Source organism: Suncus etruscus, chromosome 9, assembly GCF_024139225.1.
Source record: "Suncus etruscus isolate mSunEtr1 chromosome 9, mSunEtr1.pri.cur, whole genome shotgun sequence".
Taxonomy (NCBI): Eukaryota; Metazoa; Chordata; class Mammalia; order Eulipotyphla; family Soricidae; genus Suncus; species Suncus etruscus.
Window position 1 is genome coordinate 94,690,272 of NC_064856.1, and position 19,409 is coordinate 94,709,680.

Here is a 19,409-nt window from a genome sequence, read left to right on the forward strand (position 1 = left end):
AGATCTCAAATGGAGCTTTTTCCCTAGGGTGCTGTGCTTGAGCTTTCTAGAGCTGTCAAAGCAGTTGTATGCCTTGTTGTGGGTTGTGTGGGGGATCCTTACAGAACAAAACATGGAGACTCCCACTAGATTCAGAAGGTACCTTGGAGGTATCCACAGCTGAAGGGAGCGAGGGATGGAGTGTGGTAGAAGCAGAGATGGCTGTTTTTCAGCTATATCAGTCTTTTTTGAGGCCAGAGGAGAGAGATTTGGGATGATTATGGTGGAAGTCTTTTTTTGTAGACTCTAGTTGATGTGTGGTTGTTATAGCCTTATTCCTTATCACTTCTGAAAGCATGTTGTTCAGATTTTATTTTTCAAAATAGTTTTGTGAGGGAGCACATAATCAGAAAGAGGTATGTGAGGGTAAGGGTGTGGAAGGTGAGATAAATCTTAATATATGTCAGCAGAGCAAGCCACCAAGGTGAATATAGAAAATCAATGTTTAAGAGGCAGTCTGAAGGCTAGAGAGATAATACAGAGTAAGGTGCTTTCTTTGCTTGCAGCAGACTCCAGTTCTGTTCTGACACTGCATAAGACTCCCCAGCTCCAGTACTAATCCCTGGGCACAGAAACAGGAGTAAGCCCTGAGCACCCAAAATAACAAATAAAAATTTATTGTACCTTAAAAATATTATATCAAATGATATTACTCCAATTAAAAGATAAATAAGAGTTTTCTGAAAATGGAGTTAAAATAACTTCTTAGGTCTGTATGGGAGGGTGTTTGTGTGACTGAGATTCAAAATGAAAATTGTTCAAATGACTCAAATAAGGCCAGGAGTTGAGTCTTCTTTGATGAGATGCTGCTGCTCCACTAAGTTCTAAAGAAACCAGGTTTAGTTCTGCTCAGCACTGACTCACTGCTTGACAAGCATCCCCCATCATGACAAGGCATCTATCAATGTCTTTTGAAGAAACTTTTTTTGTTTTTTTTGGTTTTTGGGTCACACCTGGCAGTGCTCAGGGGTTACTCCTGGCTGTCTGCTCAGAAATAGCTCCTGGCAGGCACGGGGGACCATATGGGACACCGGGATTTGAACCAACCACCTTTAGTCCTGGATCGGCTGTTTGCAGGCAAACGCCGCTGTGCTATCTCTCCGGGCCCTTGAAGAAACTTTTAAGAAGTGGACAACTGAAGCTTCTGTGGTTGGCCAGGATTTAGCAGTTCTATATTCTATTTTTATAGGAGTGAGGTACCTGGTTATACCCTCTTGTAAAGTGGTGGATGATCCAGTGAAACCATTTAGAATCTTAATGAAACAAAGAGAAGGGGATCATTTCTTAAGTGGGCTTTTTATACAAATTTATAAAAAAATTTAAAACTGCTCTTGGAAAGATACCATTAAGAGAATAAATAAGTCAAAAACTAGAAGGACAAATAAAAAACTAGGAGGACATATCTTTATAAATCAGATGCATGACAAAGAGCTCAGATCTAATATCTTTTTCAAAAATTTCAAAAATGCAACCAAATATTTTTGGGAAAAAATAGGGGCTGGAGAGATAGCATGGAGGTAAGGCCTTTGCCTTGCATGCAGAAGGATGATGGTTCGAATCTCGGCATCCCATATGGTCCCCTGAGCTTGCCAGGAGAGATTTCTGAGCATAGTGCCAGGAGTGGCCCCTGAGCACTGCCGGCTGTGACCCAAAAAACAAACAAGCAAACAAAAATAACAAAAATATTTTAACAGGTGCACCAGAAAGAAGGTGTGGGACCAGTAGATGTCCCATTGGTAAACAGAAAAAAAAAAAAAAAGGCAAATTTCAACCTCAACGAGGAGGTGCTGGAATGGCTGTAAGGAAAGAAGAGTCACTTCATCCCTTATATCAGCAAGGGTGTAGACCAGACTCAACTCCCACTCCAGTGAGGAATGGAAGGTAGTGCAGCTGTTAGAAAAGCAGCATTTGGGGCCCGGAGAGATAGCACAGCGGTGTTTGCCTTGCAAGCAGCCGATCCAGGACCAAAGGTGATTGGTTCAAATCCTGATGTCCCATATGGTCCCCCGTGCCTGCCAGGAGCTATTTCTGAGCAGACAGCCAGGAGTAACCCCTGAGCACCGCCAGGTGTGGCCCAAAAAACAAAAAAAAAAACAAAAAAAAAAGAAAGAAAAGCAGCATTTGGATACAGAGAGATAGCACAGTGGTAAGGCATTTGCTTAGCTGATCCAGAACAGATGGTGGTTCAAATCCCAGCATCCCATAAAGTCCCCTGAACCTGCCAGGAGCAATTTCTGAATGCAGAGCCAAAAGTAATCCCTGAGTGCCACCGGGTGTGACCCAAAAACCGAAAGAAAACAAAGAAAAAAGAAAAGAAAAGCAGCATTTTCTGAAATCACACAGATGTTTACTAGATGACCAATTTGCTTGATAATCAAGTTTATGTATCTTGACATAGGATTTGTACATGAATTTTTCCTAGCAGCCCTACTTCTAATAAAGAGCTGAATTCCAATCCCAATTCTTGTCAGTAAGGAGACACTGGGAAGGCAATGAGATTCACTCTTGTATTTTGATTGTGTCAGTGGATATAGACACTTGTCAAAACCTACCAAAAGGGAGCCAGAGCACTTGTAGAGCAGTTAGGGCACACAGCTAGCTCGAGTTCGATTCCCTGCATCCCATATGGTGTTCTAGCACCATGAGGAATATTCTGAGTGCAGAGCCAGGAGGAACCCCTGTGCATCACTGGATGTGACCCAAAAAACAAGTAAAAACAAAAGCACATACCAAATGTCAGCTTTCATGATTATAATTATATTTCAGTAAAGAGACAGAACATAAGATTTTGAAACAAAGATGGATGTGAAAAAAAAAAAAAAACTTGTGCCAGAGCAATAGCACAGCAGGTATAAAGTTTGTTTTGCATACGATCAATCTGGAACCAAACTAGGTTTAATCCCCGACATCCCATATGGTCCCCCGAACCTGCCAGGAGCGATTTCTGAGCATAGAGCAATGAGTAACCCCTGAGTGCAGTCAGGTTTGGCAAAAAAAAAACCAAACAGATAAAAAAAAAAGGAAAAGAACCAACTTGGTGGGAATACAGAGTATTACACTGTCTTGTAAACCACAGTGCCTAAGAAAAAATAATTTTTTTAAAGAAGAATATGTTATAAAAGAGAAAAAGGAAAGAGAAGAAACAACCACTGCAATAGGTTTGTAAGCTTGGAATACAGTCAAGGAGAGAATGATGGATTGGAAGGGAGTTCTGAGAAATTTTTCCAGAGTACTGCCCAGAAAGAGAAAAATATGAAAGAGCAAAAGATGTGGCAAATATATTGAGCTACTTACCAGCATTGGTATCACTGAAATATATAGGAAGAGACTGGAAAAATGGACACACAGTTACAACTGAGAATTCTTCAGAATTGAAGTAGAGATGTATTTTCACCCAAATAATGCAAAATTAAGATAAAAAGGTTAATTTTCACTTCAAAGATCACATAGTGAGGGCCCGGAGAGATAGCACAGCGGCGTTTGCCTTGCAAGCAGCTGATCCAGGACCAAAGGTGGTTGGTTCGAATCCCGGTGTCCCGTATGGTCCCCCGTGCCTGCCAGGAGCTATTTCTGAGCAGACAGCCAGGAGTGACCCCTGAGCACCGCCGGGTGTGGCCCAAAACCAAAAAAAAAAAAAAAAAAACCAAAAATCACATAGTGAGATAGAAAATCAAGAGTAGGGGCCAGAGAGATAACATGGAGGAAGGGCATCTACCTTGCATGCAGAAGGATGATTGTTCAAATCCCGGCACCCCATATGGTCACTGAGCATAGAGCCAGGAGTAACCCCTGAGTGCTGCTGGGTCTGACCCAAAACCCAACCCCCCATCCCCAAAAAAGAAAATCAAAAGTAAACGGGCTGGGGCTGAAGAGAGAGTACAGATAGCAGGTAAGACACTTGCCTTGCATGTGGCTAACCCAGGTTCTATCCTCAATAGTCCATATTGTTCTTCAGGTCAGCCAGGAATGATCCTTGAGTGTAGAGCAAGAGGTAACAGAAGTGACCCCTGAGCACCTCTGGGTGTAAACCAAAAACAAACAGAAAAATAAAAGTAGAGGAGAAGTCTTAAGTGCAAAACTTGAAGAAGCCTTGAGCACTACATTGGTCCCCAAATCCCTCTCCATAAAGTTACTGCAGATGAATGAGCCATAAGAGAATAACATCAGGGCCTGGAGAAATAGCACAGCAGTGTTTGCCTTGCAAGCAACCAATCCAGGACCAAAGGTGGTTGGTTCGAATCTCGGTGTCCCATATGGTCCCCCGTGCCTGCCAGGAGCTATTTCTGAGCAGAGAGCCAGGAGTAACCCCTGAGCAATGCCGGGTGTGGCCCAAAAACCAAAAAAAAAAAAAAAAAAAAAAAGAGAGAATAATATCAGACCCACAGTTGGTTGCTATGAGCCTATAAGCACAGCTTTGGCCATCCTCAAAGCACTGAGAAACCAGATTGAATCTGCCCCACATTCCTTCTCGGCCGAGGTCTGATTCAGGAGCCATGAGGAAATGCTGACATTCTCATAGAAAAGCAGGGAGATTTTACCCAAACATGGATGCTTGTGAACATTTGGGAATGAGGAGAGGAGATGTCTTCTCTGATCCGCCATAGACTGCTCTATAGTGGGGCAGGCCTGCATCAGCTGCAGGACCTGGACTCTGAAAGGCTTAGCATTGTTCCTGAAGCTGTTGAGGACCCTTGGGGAGGGGGAGAGGGCAAGCAGCTGTGGAAGCTGAGACCCTCTACCAGGACAGCTAGGCCTTCAGGGAGGAGGATGGAGACCCGAGTGCCCCCGCTGAGGATGGCCTGTTCCAGACACACTCTCTGCCTTCCAGATCGTGGACAAGAACAACCGCTACAAGTCCATAGATGGGTCGGATGAGACGAAAGCCAACTGGATGAGGTGAGTCCCACTCTCTGCAATTTTGCTGGGTTAGGGTTTTGGGGGGTATAGGGCTCTTGAAAGCTTTGCTGATATTTGCTCAGGGGGAACCTCAAACTTCCCCTAGGGACGCTCTGGAGGTGGCCTGTGGCTAGGCTTGTGGGTTTGGGGACCCCTTGAGATTTCATGCTGGTCAATGTTGCTGGCAATCCAGGCTTCTAGTAATATCTCTACTTGGGATGAGACACCCCAAAGGGTGTCACTCCTCACAGGCTCCTGCTGGGGGGGGCAGTGCAGGCGATGCGGGGACATGTCCTTCCAGGGCAGTCTTTTAAATGCCCTAGAAACAAGACCTCTATATGGCTCAGCTATTGTGGCCATTCCCCACAGTGCTTGTGATCTAGGTTTGAGAGTACTCACGGGTTGGGCCCGGAGAGATAGCACAGCGGCGTTTGTCTTGCAAGCAGCCGATCCAGGACCAAAGGTGGTTGGTTCAAATCCCGGTGTCCCATATGGTCCCCTGTGCCTGCCAGGAGCTATTTCTGAGCAGACAGCCAGGAGTAACCCCTGAGCACCGCCGGGTGTGGCCCCAAAAACCAAAAAAAAAAAATAAATAAAAGAGAGTACTCACGGGTTAAGTCCCTGTCTCAGGCCTTCAGGGTCAGCAGAAGCGAGCAGGACACTGGCTCCAGTGTCCCAGTGTTCTGTGTATGGGACAGTGGAAGTCTCGGGGAGGCCCCTGACCTCGGGCCTCCTTGGTGGACCCTTTAGACTTTGAGGTACCAGGCAGGTTGGAGCAGAGTTGGGGGGGAAGAGAGGATGGCCAGACTCTGGGGTCCATGCAGTGAACTAACGCTCCTGAGCTCTGTGACCGGGGCAGGCACAGGGGAGCTGGGGCCTGAAACGGGTGCAGAACACTTACTGTTTTTAAACCCAGGGGCTTAGGGCCAGCGTGAAGTGGGGTGGGCACAATTCAACCTCTCGCATGGTCCCTACACACTCACCTGGCAGGTTTGTCCTCTCCAGAGCACTTGGGGATTGGGGCTGTCATTCTCATAGCTGTGAGTGAAGGCAGAAGCAGATGCCCTGCAAATGAGTCTGGTCTATTGTTGCTCTTGGAACCCCAAGCCATGCTCCTTGAGTAGTAAAGATCCCAGCACCCCCTTCCACCACAGGTGGGGTTGCTTCTGATAGGATGCTAGAAGGGGGGCCCAGAAGAGATGCTGCTAATGGCATGTGCCAGAGGAGGCCGCAGAGGGGCTGGCTGGTGTTTCGGTGAGGCTCTGTGATCAAAGAGAGTAGTGGGGACAGGTGTGTGGCAGCTCCCGCCTGGTTTGGGGGTGCTCAGGATCATGCATGTGAGTGCAGGTTGGGTCTGGCTCAAGTCTTCCTGCAGCCCACACAGCTGGTTTGTTCCACTCGTCTCTCAGCTTTCAGCGTGGCAGGGGTGGGTCAGGCTTTGTTTCCACCCTAGAGAAGAGTTTTTCTCCTCTGTACTCATGGTAGCATCTCTGACATCTATCTATCAGTACTGGGCTCAGGTGATGGCAGTTTGGAAACAATCTGCAGGGGAGCTGGGGGTGTATGGATCTGCCTCAGCTTTGTTCTGTCCTCTGTGCTGTGGGAATTGAGCCCAGGGCAGGGCAGGGTCTGCATCAGAGTCAGATGACAGTGGCTTAGGCAGGACTTAAAAACCATCTTAGTCTTCCAGGCTTCTCTGTGCTAGGTACATGGATTCCCAGCCTGCTATGTGGGTTCTGTGTGCTAAACTTAGCCACCTTTGAGTTCCTGGACCCTCCATCCACTCTGATCCCATCTGTTTGGGGAATCCTCTAAGACTCCTGGAGTAGAGTGGCTTGGGGGCTCTGGATTGTTGCTGTAAAGATGCCCCTTATGATGGCATCTGGGGGAACATGGGCCATCCTTGTAGTTCGTGAGCCCCCATAGAATGTCTGATTTTCATCAGTGTAGCTCTTTCTGATGTGTTGATATAGCCATGGTTGCAAGACTTGAGATGACTGAGTGGAATGGTTTGTTTCTTCAAGTGATGATTGGGGGGGGGGGCATTGGTACTCCTGGGCTTCAGGGCACCGCTGGACACCAGACAGAGCCCCAAGGTGCAGAGAGTGGGGTGCAGAGCTCAGGTTCTGGTACCCAGCAGCTGTGCAGGGAAGGCAGAGTCAGCCTGGCCTCCCTCTAGGTGTGGGGTGTCCACTCTGGGGCCATGGGTGCCAGCAGCTGCTGGAGAGCAAGAGGTAGCTCATGAAACCAGGAAGGGACAGGGCTTGGCACAAAGAAACTTAAAGAATTTTCTGCATAAAGGACATCTGCAGGTCCCTCCTCTGAAAGCCCACAGTCACTAGTGTCCCTGGTCCATATCCACATCCACCTAACCACATGGAGTAATTAGAACTTTCTAGAGACAGGGCACGGAGATATAGCACAGCGGCGTTTGCCTTGCAAGCAGCCGATCCAGGACCAAAGGTGGTTGGTTCGAATCCCAGTGTCCCATATGGTCCCCCGTGCCTGCCAGGAGCTATTTCTGAGCAGACAGCCAGGAGTGACCCCTGAGCACCGCCGGGTGTGGCCCAAAAACCAAAAAAAAAAAAAAAGAACTTTCTAGAGACAGTGCCAACCCCCACTTCCATCAGGAAGGAGTCTGTGTTTGTATTTAGAATTTTTTTATTTTTTTACCCCGGGCAGGACAATCAGGATTGCCCTCACCTACAATGGGCTTCATGCTTGACCCGGGCACTTCCTGGCCCTCTCCTCATTGGGATCCTACACAGTTGTGGAGTCAGGCCCTCACGCTTACCTCACAGTCACCTTAAGCCATTGAGCGTCTTCTGTGTGGCCCATCCCCTTTCGAGTTTCCAAGCTCTTATGCTTCACTGCGTTTCTTTCTGTGCCTTTGTTTCTTGATATAACGAGAGTCCGCAGTGTTTGCCAGCCCTGCTGGCTGGGAGAGGTTGGGTGAGCCCTCCTGGCTCCCTGTTGATGAGAGATGAGGGCTGATCAAAAGGTCTAATGCTCCATCCAGTGTTTCCTTCTTTCCCCATCGTTCGGAGGAATGGCGGAAGGGACCCCTGGTCAGAAATGGGTGTAGTGGTGGCGGTGATGAGTGAGGGTGTCCCTGGGTCTCCTGGCTCCTCAGCTGGGGGCTGGCGATGCAGCAGGAGGAGGCCCAGCCACTCTGACAGTCCTTTACCCCATTGTGCTTTGTGGGATATTCAACCCAAGGACCGTGGCGCCCCTGGCCGAGCGTAAGAGGAAGCCCAAGTTCTCTACGGAGGAGCTGGACATTCTGGTCACAGAGGTGACCCGCCACGAAGCGGTTCTCTTTGGGAGGGAGACCATGCGGCTGTCCCATGCCGACAGGGACCAGATTTGGGAAGGCATAGCTCGGAAAATCACCTCCATCAGCCAGGTGCCCCGCTCCGTCAAGGACATTAAACACAGATGGGATGACATGAAGCGCAGGACCAAGGACAAACTGGCCTTCATGCAGCAGTCCCTGTCAGGCTCCGGAGCCGGGGGCCGCGCCCCTGCCATCGTGCTCACTGCCCACGAGAGAGCCATTGAGTCAGCGCTGCTCACGGCCAGGTCCGGGCACGGCTTCCCCCAGGCAGAACTGGATGGCACAGACAGCCCTTCCACTAGCTGTGAGTACCACCCGCTGGCACTCCCCTTCTCCCTTCTCTCCCTCTCTGTGACCCCTATGTCTTCCTTCTTCCTCCCACTCCCATTCATTTTCTTTCCATTCTCGTCCTTCCCTTCATTCTAGAACATTCCCAAGACACTGCCCCTTTGAGGCCGGGAGCAGCTGGAAGGGCCTGCCCCAGCCCTTCGCGCTCTTCGGGATCCCCTAGTCAGTTGGGAATAGCTCACCTTCCCTTCGAGATGGCTGTGCAGGGACATTTGAAGGCTTGAAGGCATGTCTCAGAACTCGGGAACAGGGCTGAGTACGTGGGGGTGCAGCCAGGGTCCCCATTTGTCTATGCTCCTGCAGCCTGGAATGCCAGCAAGTTTTTGACGCTTTCCTTATGTAGCACTGACTGTGGGGGGTTGGGGAGAACTTGGAATTCTGGAGCATCTATATAAGTGAAGGGAGGGGTGCAGCTAAAGGGATTGCTCAGGGGGGTGACAGTGGAGCGAGGGAAGGGTAAGAGTTAAGCAGGCAGATGGCATGGAAATGCAGAGGGGAGGGCAGGGCAGGGTGGGGCGGGGAGCTGCAGGCTGGAGGACAGCATGTACGGCCCCGAATCAGGAAGGCGCTTGGCACGTTCCAGGAACAGCAAGAAGCTAGAGAAGCCTAGGGCAGAGGGGGAGGAGCCGGCCCACAGCCAAGTCTGTAGGCCCAGGCCCCTCTGAGGGGGACCCTGTGTGTGTTTGCTCACCGGCTGCTCCTCCCTGCAGCTTGTCCCTCTGGGGTTCACCCTCTCCTCTTTTCTGTCCACTGAAGTTCTCTTAGTCCTTACCAGGTCCCTCCCATCCATCCTGCCCTTGTACCCCTGTATGCCCTCCAATCCTGCTACTCCCTGTGTCAAGGAATGGATTTGGAAGCAGAGCCTGAGTTGGTTGAGGAAGTCCCCGTTCTCCCCAGAAGGGGCAGAACTGCCATGCAGGACTGAGCCCATTTCAGCTCTGTTTATGCCCTTCCAGTCAGGATTCTGCTGATTTCCTGATCTGATTCTCAAGACTAGAAAAAACTGGGGGAGTGTGGGCTTTCACCTCATTGAACAAAGTCACAGAGACATAGGGGTGGCCCCAGCACTCAGGCAGCACCAGAACTCAAACCCAGGTCTTCCAGCTCCTCAAGCATCCCTGTGACATCTCACAGTGATTACACCCAGTTAGGAGTGAGACATGGGGCCTGGAACTCGGAAGTCTATCCCCTGCTTCCTGTATTGCTCATGGCCCAACTTCCGTCTCCTCCAGATGGAAGGAGATAAGGTTACCCGGCACTCTCTCCATGCAGCCCTTTCTCCCCCAGCCAGGAAGAGCAGTGAGTGGTGAGTCCTTGAGGTGGGGGGTGGGTGGGAGAAGGAGGCCTGGGATGGGTGGAGGAAGCTGCCTCAGTGTAGCTGAGAACACGTGCCCCAGATCTCTGAGACCCTATGGCCCCATGGGGCTTCTCTGTAGCAAGTCCTTCCCACCCACTCTGCAGCCCTACCTCAGCTGCAGGCTTGGAGGGCTGCCAGTGCCTTTCTTTCCTCCTCATCTGTCCCATGCACTGCTCACTGGCCTTCATCCTTTGTCACCTGGTACCCTGTCTGGGTGCCCTTTCTCTCCTGTGATGGGCCAGAGGACCTGGGCAGCCTAGTAGGAGGCTGAAGGATGCACATACTCTATCCTGAGGGACTGTTCTTTCAGAAGTCAGGGCACCTCTTAGCCTCCCTCATTCTTCCTGTCACCATCCTCTTGCTCTGACTTAAAGTTGCAGATTCTAGCCAGGCCACCAGGTAGCTCCCTCTGCTCAGAAACTGCCTCTTTGGCCTCTCTGAGGTCCTCACAGGTCTGCACCAACTGAGTCCAGGGAGAGGAGGAGAGCCCCCTAGAGTATGGCTATTGCTGTGAAAAGTAGGGGGGGCACTGGTCCTGCCCACTCCCTACTCCCCAAACTGGCACCTGGAATCTGGAAAATTTCCAGGAGGGATGGAGAGTTGGCATGTGCCAAACTAGACTAGTGGTGGCAGAGCAGCAGGGAAAGACTGGATTGATCTGGGCCTAAGCCCAGAACTGCCCCCCTTTCTCGGTGTTGTAATCGCATACCTTTCTTTGTTTCTCTCTCTCTCAAGATGATGAAGACGAGGAGATCGCTGGGCCTTCAAGACCACCTCTGCGGGTACCCCTGCCCCGGTCATCACCTGAGGAAGAGACCCATCTAACCAGGCCCACCCTGCTTTATTCCTCCTCTTCCTCCGATCTGTCGAAGATGGTGGGCCCTAAGCCAGAGGTCCTGCCCCAGCCCTTGCCCCAGGCCCAAGCCTCATGCAGGACCCCTCAGCCACACCCTACCCCGCCAAGCCTTGACTGGCAGCTTCTCCAGCTCCATGCACAGCAGACCGAGGCATTCCAGCAGTTCTGCCGGGAGCTGGTGGCCGTGCACCAGGATATGGCCCACAGCATGCACGCTGTGGGCCAGGCCGTGACCGAGCTGAGCAACCGCATGGGCCAGATGAGCCAGACCCTGATGGAGATCCGGGACAGTCTGCAGGCTGCCCAGCTGGGGCCCACCAGGGCTGCCCCTCTGGGCTGTGTGCCCCAGGCTGAGGCCCCGCCTGCCCCCCCATCACCGGTCCCCACACGGACTACTAGGTCTCGGAAGAGAAAGTTCCATTTCTGAGCCTGCCCATTGGCACTGGAGAAGAGACAGAGGAAGGGTATCTGGCCTGGAGATGGAGTCACCTCTGGGATCCAGGATCCCTGTGCAAGAGGGAGAGGTGGGATGGGGGCTCAATGGCTCTCTGCCCTGTGCCCCAACAGGGCGAGCCCCAGTTGTCCATCTTCTGTCTTGGGCAGCTGCAGGAAAATCACTTAGCTTCCTGCTTGCTCTGCCAAGAGAAGGGTCAGCCTCCTCTTGGTCTGCATCCCTGGGCTGCAGTCCTGGTGGGGGGGGGGGTCTTGGAATTGCAAGAGTGGGAGACCTGAGAAAGCTGGTAGTTGCTTTCCATCCCCTGGGCTGCTGCGTCAGCCTTTAGGCCTGCTGCCTTGCTTGAAAGGTCAGGCCTGAATCTGGGCATGTGCAGCCTTTGCAGGGCGGCCTGCCCCTCTGTCCCCCAGGGCATCCCTGGCCCTGCACTTGGCGCTTACTGCGTGTGTGCGTGTGTGCGCGTGTGTGCTCAGCTGCTGTGCTTTTGCCTTTGGTGGTGCGGGAGAGAAGGGCTGCTGCCGGCATTCTTAGTGAGCACCTCCTGCTCTAAAGTGGCATCCAAGGGTGCCTGGGACAGCAGAGAACTGTTCTCAGGCCAGGCCGGGTACTGTCCTCATCACTCTGCCATCATCACCTGCATTTCCATAAGTGCCAGCTGCTAGTCGAGGTCAGGCTGGCAGCTTGGCAGCATCCCTCTGAGGGCAGCTGGGTGTGGGGCAGGGGTGCTGTCTGTGGAGTGTCTCTTCAGTGGCAGGCAGCAGTGAGAAAGGACAGCAGTCTCATCCTGTCCTGGCTTTGAAAGGAACCCAGCCCCTCATGGGGCTCCTATCTCCTCCCAGGTGCCAGCATGCCTTGCCTCTGCTTGCTTGAGCTGTGCACGCATCTCCTCCATACCTCCAGCTTTAGGGGTTCAGAATGCAGAGAACACTGGCTTCTGCGAGGCCAGAAGTGAGAGGCAGGTGGCCAAGGCAAGCTTTATGCTGATACAGGAACAGTTCTTGGTTCTCTTTGCTTCCTGGCCTGAAGCTGGCCCCATCAAGAACTCTTCCCCTGGACCCCAGATGTTACCTGCCTCGGTGTGTGTCCAGCACCAAACCTTTACCTGCCCTGGGGGGGGGGGGGCTGACCCAGGTCCCCAAGAGCTGCTTTAGAACCCACCCTAGGCCTTGTGCTGTGTAGGAAGAATAGAGGGTGGCTACAATGTCCCTGCACCTGGCCCCTGCATATTATGGTTCTTCGGGGGCTCCTGCTCCCCTAAACCAATCCCTTGCTGCCCAACAGCCTGGCAGCTTGATGATTGCCTGGCACTGCCCTGCCCTCTAATGCCGGAAACAAGTTGCCCTCCCCAGTATTTTTGTCCCGATGGCAATAAAAAGAAATTGATGTCACACTTGGAACACCCCCAGTCTCCAGGATCTTTCTTTGGTGTGTCTTCTCTTTCTTCGCTGCCTGCCCATGGAAACCTCTAGGTCCCCAAAACAGGACTTAGATGCAAGAGGTGTGCTTGGTCCCTGTCATGCTGGCCGTCAACACTGAGCAAGGCCTCTGAGGGCAGGAAAGAGGTTAGGGGTTATTTCTCTGCATGTCAAAAGTGAAATTCATGTTACCAAGTGCACTGTACCTGGTGGTCTCCCAAATTTAGTATCCTAGAAAGGAAAAAAGTATCCCTGACAGAAGATTCCAAAGAACCTGGTTGTATCTGTCTGTCAGCTTCCCTCAGGAACAGTCTTGAGGCACAAATATCCCCTCATCTGGGCAACCTGTTCCCACTCTAGGTCTTGCCCTCCTAACCTAGAGACTCCTCACAGATAGAAAACTGTAGCCTAGTCTCAGGCATAAATTATCTTGAGCAGGCTACCTTCTAGAAGATTCTAGTTTGCCTCTTCCCTCTTAGAAAGTTTCAAGTTTCAGGCCATCTTTTGCTGTTCTTGACAGCACCCTTCTACCACCGTCCCCCCTCCAAAACAAAACAAAACAAAACAGAAAAACAAAACAAAACAAACAAAAAACATGAGAACAAAGCCCAAGGCCAAAAGTGTATCTAGAACCCAGAACCATGTTGCTTCTGCTGCAGTCAGAAGCCAGGACTGCGGCCAGTCTTCTGGGCCTGAGAGCACAACTACAGCCAATCTTCTGGGCCTGAGAGCCAAGGGGCCCTATTAGAAGGGAAGGGAACCCCAGGAGAAGATGAGGTCTGTCCATGTGGGAAGAATTTCCATTCCTTCTTTCAGGCTTCAGTGAGAGTTGGGAACTGGAAATAGGCAGAACCAGCCTTTGGAGGCATATGTAGGGATGCTGTGTGTTTCCTGAGGCCTTCATTGTACCAGGAACTTGGAGCTTTTCACCAAGAGCCTTTGTACCTTTTGATGGCTGCAGAACTCTTGCTCCTTTAATATCTCTTTCTACTTTGCCTCCACAGCCAAGGCGACTTGTTCTGCATGAAGACATACCCAACAGCAGGGGCATCTGTGCTCTTGCCTTGGTCTGTCTTTACCCTGGAATGTCTTGATAATTACTTCCGGAGACAGAAACTGGGGTGCCCTGTGTAAGGTCCTGGGTGCCAAAAAAGAAAAGTCTGTGCTAAAATAGCCAAAGTCCAGAGTCAGCTGAAAGTTTGGAGTGAAAACAAACTTCTCATTTCTCAACCTCTAGAGGTTCCATCTAGTGTTGCCCTTGTAATTGAACGAGCTCCACCATGGGGAACAGCCTATGATGTTTTTTTTGTTTGTTGTTTTTTTTGTTTGTTTTATTTTGGTTTTTGGGCTACACCCAGCGGTGCTCAGGGGTTACTCCTGGCTATCTGCTCAGAAATAGCCCCTGGCAGGCATGGGGACCATATGGGATGCTGGGATTCAAACCAACCACCTTAGGTCCTGGGTCGGCTGCTTGCAAGGCAAACGCCACTGTGCTATCTTCCAGCCTCCTGTGATGGGTTCTCCTTCCCCCTTTTACACACTCAGTATATTTCCTCTAATGAGGAGAAAACAGACTGAAAACTCTACTAATAGAGAGTTTTTATCAGTTCCCAGAACCCTGTTCCAGAGAGAAGACCCACACACTTATCTGCTCCATTGGTGCGAAACAGGCACACATCTTTATGAGGTGGTGCTGTGTGGAGCAGAGATTCCTAGTTGTATGCTGAAGCATTTGGCTTTCCTGAACAATACTTAATATAGGAAGACTTAGTTCAAGGGATTTGGTGTGGTAACTTAACTGACTCAATTGACTCCATTTAGTTCCTTGAAAAATCACTCAAGCCACTTTCCCAAGGCTAAGACTGAGTTCATGGAGAGAATCACCTTGTACATCTATGCTCTACTTCCATTTTTTTTTTTTTTTTTTTGGTTTTTGGTTTCTGGGTCACACCCGGCAGCACTTGGGGGTTACTCCTGGCTCTACAGCTCAGAAATCGCTCCTGGTAGGCTTGGGGAACCATATAGGATGCCAGGATTCAAACCACTGTCCTTCTGCATGCAAGGCAAATGCCTTACTCCATGCTATCTCTTCGGCCCCTCTACTTCCATCTTAAAAACAAAAGGTTATAGCCAATGCCAAAAAACTTTTGATCTATGTGTGAAGATACTTTGCCATCAACATAAAGATTTGGGGTTTTCCTCCTAAATATCAATTTTGCTTGCGTAAGAAAAATCCAGGAAATAGTGGGAAAAGAAGTTGAGGAATCTTTAGTAAGGCCTGTTGACCTCTTGAAATTCTCTCACAGAAATCCCTAATGGTTTCAAGTTCCTCATCAGTCTTTTTCTCTTGAAGTTGAGTGTCAGGGGAAAAATCATCCTAGTGTTTAGGGCTTAATGGCAATGTAGAAACAGAAATTAAAAAATGAGTCCTGCTCTCTTGCTTCCCTTGTGCTCTCAAGTGGTGCTTCAGAGGAGATGAAGGGACATTGGCAGTCTATGTGGGAGTAGGGAAGCTTGGCTATACTTCTATTCTCTTCTGTGCTGATCATAAAGTGGATTCTTTTTTGGATGGCAGGTCCCAGAGTGTCCCAGTCTTGGGCACTGGAAAAATATTTTACATTTTCTGAAAAAATCTCAGCTAGGTAGAAAAGGTGCATTCCTTCTGTGGGAGAGTGCAAAGGCAGCAGTCAGCTGGAAAGAGTTCTCCAGACCGGGGTTCTCCTTTTCTTTACCTAAATTACAGGTTCATAACACCTTGGCTAGGAGTTCTACTCACCTGTTGTCTTTACAATGTGGAGAAACATGGGCTCATGCCGGGATACTGATGTGAAAAACACAACTATCTTGAAACTAAGATCTAAGAAAAGAAGCAGGTTCTGGGCACCCAAAGGCTTTCAAGCTAGCATTGTACACATCCCAGTTTGGGGCTCAAGACTGCTCAGATGGAGTCATTCACTTGACAGAACAAATTGTCTCTCCCACCCTTCTCATTCTCACTTACTTGGGCTGGGAAGGGGTGTCTGCACACTCTTGTGGCCATAAGAGAGTGGTCTCTGCATATATAAGGTCCCCACTACACAGCCTTCTGATGAGTAGATCCCGCAGGGATTCCAGTGGAAAAAGACAGGGTAGCCTCTAAAGATGTTCTTCAGGGATGGGATTTGTAAAGGGTCAGGGTGCCACTGGTTGTCAGCATCATGAGCTTGCTTTGAACTCAGTGTTCGCACAGGTCATTTTTCAGGGGATGGGTGGGAATTGGTGGGGGGGGGGCGGGAGGAGGAAGATGATTGTTCAGGAAAACCTAGGAACCATAGCAAGTTACCAAGTAACTCTACCTTAAAAAGAAAGGCAGTGTTAAAGCATTCATATCATTCCTTATAGCATTGGGGATGGCAGATTGTTTTTGTAGAATGATGGAACCATGATATAAATAGCTCCCAGGCCTCCTGTCCTCACTTTGCTTTCTTTCAGGGTCCTCTTTCCAGGGCAAGAAAGATTTTCCAAAACTATTTTCTTAAATAGATGAGTTATATCCCATGGCATGAATGTATCCTAGTTACAAAACCATTCTCTACTATTTGACACATATATTTTTTTTCCTTTATAAAGTGTTTTATAAACAATGAGGTGACCACAGAGTGAGCAATCAAGTAGGCACCGTGGTCTGCAGCTTATTATTTTAAGTGTGATCAAATAGGTGTGACCATTTTACATTGTTAAGTGTATAGCTCAGAAGTATTATTTTTTTTTTAAGTTTTGTGTTGTACCCAGCAGTGCTCAGGGGCTATTATTCTTGTCTCTGTGCTTAAGTGATCCCTACTGGTGCTCGGGTGATTGTAAGTGGTATTAGGGATTTGAACTTGGGTTGGACACCTGCAAAGCACTTTAACACCCATCTGTACTATCTCGCTAGGCATACATCCATTTTTTTATAATAAATATGCAATCTCATCACCAACCATCTTTAGAGTTCCCTTCATTCTTCCCTGGGTAAAGCTGGGGATCCCCAAGGTAGAGATTCTCCCCATCTGCCTCCCATGGTGATTGGCATACTATTTTCTCTCTCTGGGAATTCAATAGCTCCTAAGTACCCTTACTGGGATCATTCATTGTGGTTTGTTTCACTGAGTCTATTTTTTAAAAGCTTCATTGCCTTCGTAGTATGTGTCCCAAGGTCTCTCCTTCTGATGGCTCTGCTGTTCTGCTGAGTGTCTACACACACACACACACACACACACACACACACAACACACACACCATCCATAGATACTTGCCTTGTGTGCACCACTGTGAGTAATGCCACTATGAGTGTGGCTACCAAGGACAAATGCAAGTCTTTGTTGACTATTTGTTTCCCCCAAGGGTTATGCCAGTTCATTCTCGACTATTCCAAGGTAGATCCTTTTCTTTTAAGTGTTACCATCAAAAAAAAAAAAATACCAATGTGATTGAAGATGTCGCATTTGTTTTCAAGTAGTGGCACTGAGTACCTCACTTGTTTGTGATCCATTCAACTTTTCCTGTGAATGATCATGTTCCCAGAAAACTTGGGTTCCAACTATATATCTCTGGGCCACACTGGCTCAACAGATTTTGATTTCACTGGCTTTTGAGACATAGCATCAAGAGGAGGTGTTGACAAAAAATTTTCTAGACACTTGTCAGTATAGAACTGAGAACACTAGATTGACTCCTTCTCATACTTTCTTTCGATCCCCACTAGATGTTGCTTGAGATGAATAAAATGGCATGTTGGATGCTGGAATGTTATTTCAGGGAGGACAGGAGCAGATCATAGATTCTGAGAAGCTGACTGGGCTTTAAAGATTTTCTGGTGATTTGTTAGGCCCACAAGGATCTATAAGTTCTAGAGAAAAGTATAGACCTCATAGTATAATTCCTATTTATTAGTTATATGGCTCTACGTAGAACACTTAGCCTCTCTGAGCTCAGTAGCTAACTTAAAATGACTTATTAAGGTGAAGTAAGAAATTCTATTCAGGAATGTTGGAGGAGCAAGGGAGGGGAGGGAGAGAGAGAAAGAGAGATCAAGTAAAGGAAGAGAAGCACATCCTGGGCTGGGATGGGGTTGACTCCAGTGTAGGGCACTTTGGAGCAACTTTGATTTATGATACAATTGTTATCCTTTGCTTGCCTTGTGTGTATACCTTTCTATCTGTCCCCTTCAGACCCTCTATTTTGAAAGATTTTTATTTAAGGGGGACTTTGGGATCACACTGTGCATTGTTGAGCTTACTGCTGACTTAGAGATCACTGGTAGCAGTACTCAGGAACCATTTTCAGTACCAGTAATTGACCCATAAACACCTGGACTATTTCTAGAGCCCTCTTGTTAAAGATTTTGAACCTCTGCATGTATCCATTGACCTCCTTAGCACGCTTGTCTCTGGATCATTTCTGCCAGCCTTTATGAGAGACCCAAGCTGTTCACAGGCCCCACCTATAACACCACTAGTGTCTGTGGACATCCGAGCAGCCCTATGAATAGTTATAAGGTAGTGACAAGTGGCTCAGAGGACCCTCCCCTTCATATCTGGTTAAATATTCTATCTCCCCTAGTCTGGGAGGTAGGGCAGAGGGCATCTTCAATATTAGAAAAGAGAACTCACTAGGGGTTCTGAGAACCACTTGAGTTCCCACACAACAGCCACATTTGGAACCTGGGACCAACAAGCTGAGTGGAAGGCATTTGAACCTGAACTGAGCCACTCCCTGGTGCTTGAGGGTATCAACTGGGCACTCATGCCTGCCTGCCCCGCACCAGCAGGCACTTACCGAGGGGTGGCCCTCATCTTCTCACCTGTCCCCCCTTCATCCCCAGGTACGTGGTCATCTCACGAGAGGAGAGGGAGCAGAACCTGCTGGCCTTCCAGCACAGCGAGCACATCTACTTCCGCACGTGCAGGGACATCCGGCCTGGGGAGTGGCTGCGGGTGTGGTACAGTGAGGACTACATGAAGCGCCTGCACAGCATGTCCCAGGAGACCATCCATCGCAACCTGGCCAGAGGTAAGTACCATAGAGCCCCGGGGAAGTCAGAGATTCCACTCCAGGGGTTGCCTGAGGATGTAAGAAATGTGGAATGCCCCCAAAATAGGGAGACCCAGAGGGAACCCAGGGAAGAGCTAGTCCAGAACTGAGATCTGTGCTAGTCTATGACCTTTAGGAATGGTCTTGAAGGGTCTGGAGTGATAGTACTGCAGGTTGGGTGTTTGTCTTGCACATGGCCCACCCAGGCTCAATCTTAACATCCCATATAATCCTCTGAGCTTGCTGGGTACAGAGCCAGGAGTAGCCTCTGAGCACTGCTGGGTATGGTCAAAAAATCAAGAAAAAAATGGTTGTGGAAACCCTTTATCTAGACCAGGGGTCTCAGACTCGCGGCCCACGGGCTGTTTGCGGCCCTCCGTACAACATTTTGTGGCCCTGCCCTAGAGGAATCTTTTTTTGTTTTGTTTTGTTTTAGTTGTTTGGGTCACACCCCCCAAATGTTCAAGGCTTACTACTGACTTTGCACTCAAGGATCACCCCGACTTTGCCTCCTGAGGCCCCCAGGTAAATTGAGTTTGAGACCCCTGATCTAGACATTTCAGAATTGCATGAACAGAATAAAGCTAAGCATAGTCATTTATGTTGGCCCAACTCCATTGAATAGAAATATTCTGTAAACAGCCTTAGTAATAGGT

General features: G+C 49.2%; 1 protein-coding gene across 2 annotated transcripts in view; it reads left to right on the forward strand.

Annotated features, from left to right (window-relative positions):
* Window positions 1-19,409, forward strand: part of PRDM11 (PR/SET domain 11) — a 53,771-nt gene that overhangs the window by 25,541 nt on the left and 8,821 nt on the right. The window contains exons 5-7 of one of the 2 annotated variants that reach the window (XM_049779576.1): window positions 4,868-4,935; window positions 8,155-8,576; window positions 10,713-11,475. In XM_049779576.1, coding sequence (XP_049635533.1) covers window positions 4,868-4,935; window positions 8,155-8,576; window positions 10,713-11,260 — 1,038 coding nt within the window. In that variant the 3' untranslated portion in view covers window positions 11,261-11,475. Of the gene's footprint in view, window positions 1-4,867; window positions 4,936-8,154; window positions 8,577-10,712; window positions 11,476-18,544; window positions 18,733-19,409 lie in introns of those variants that run through there. The other variant, XM_049779575.1, reaches the window with a different exon arrangement.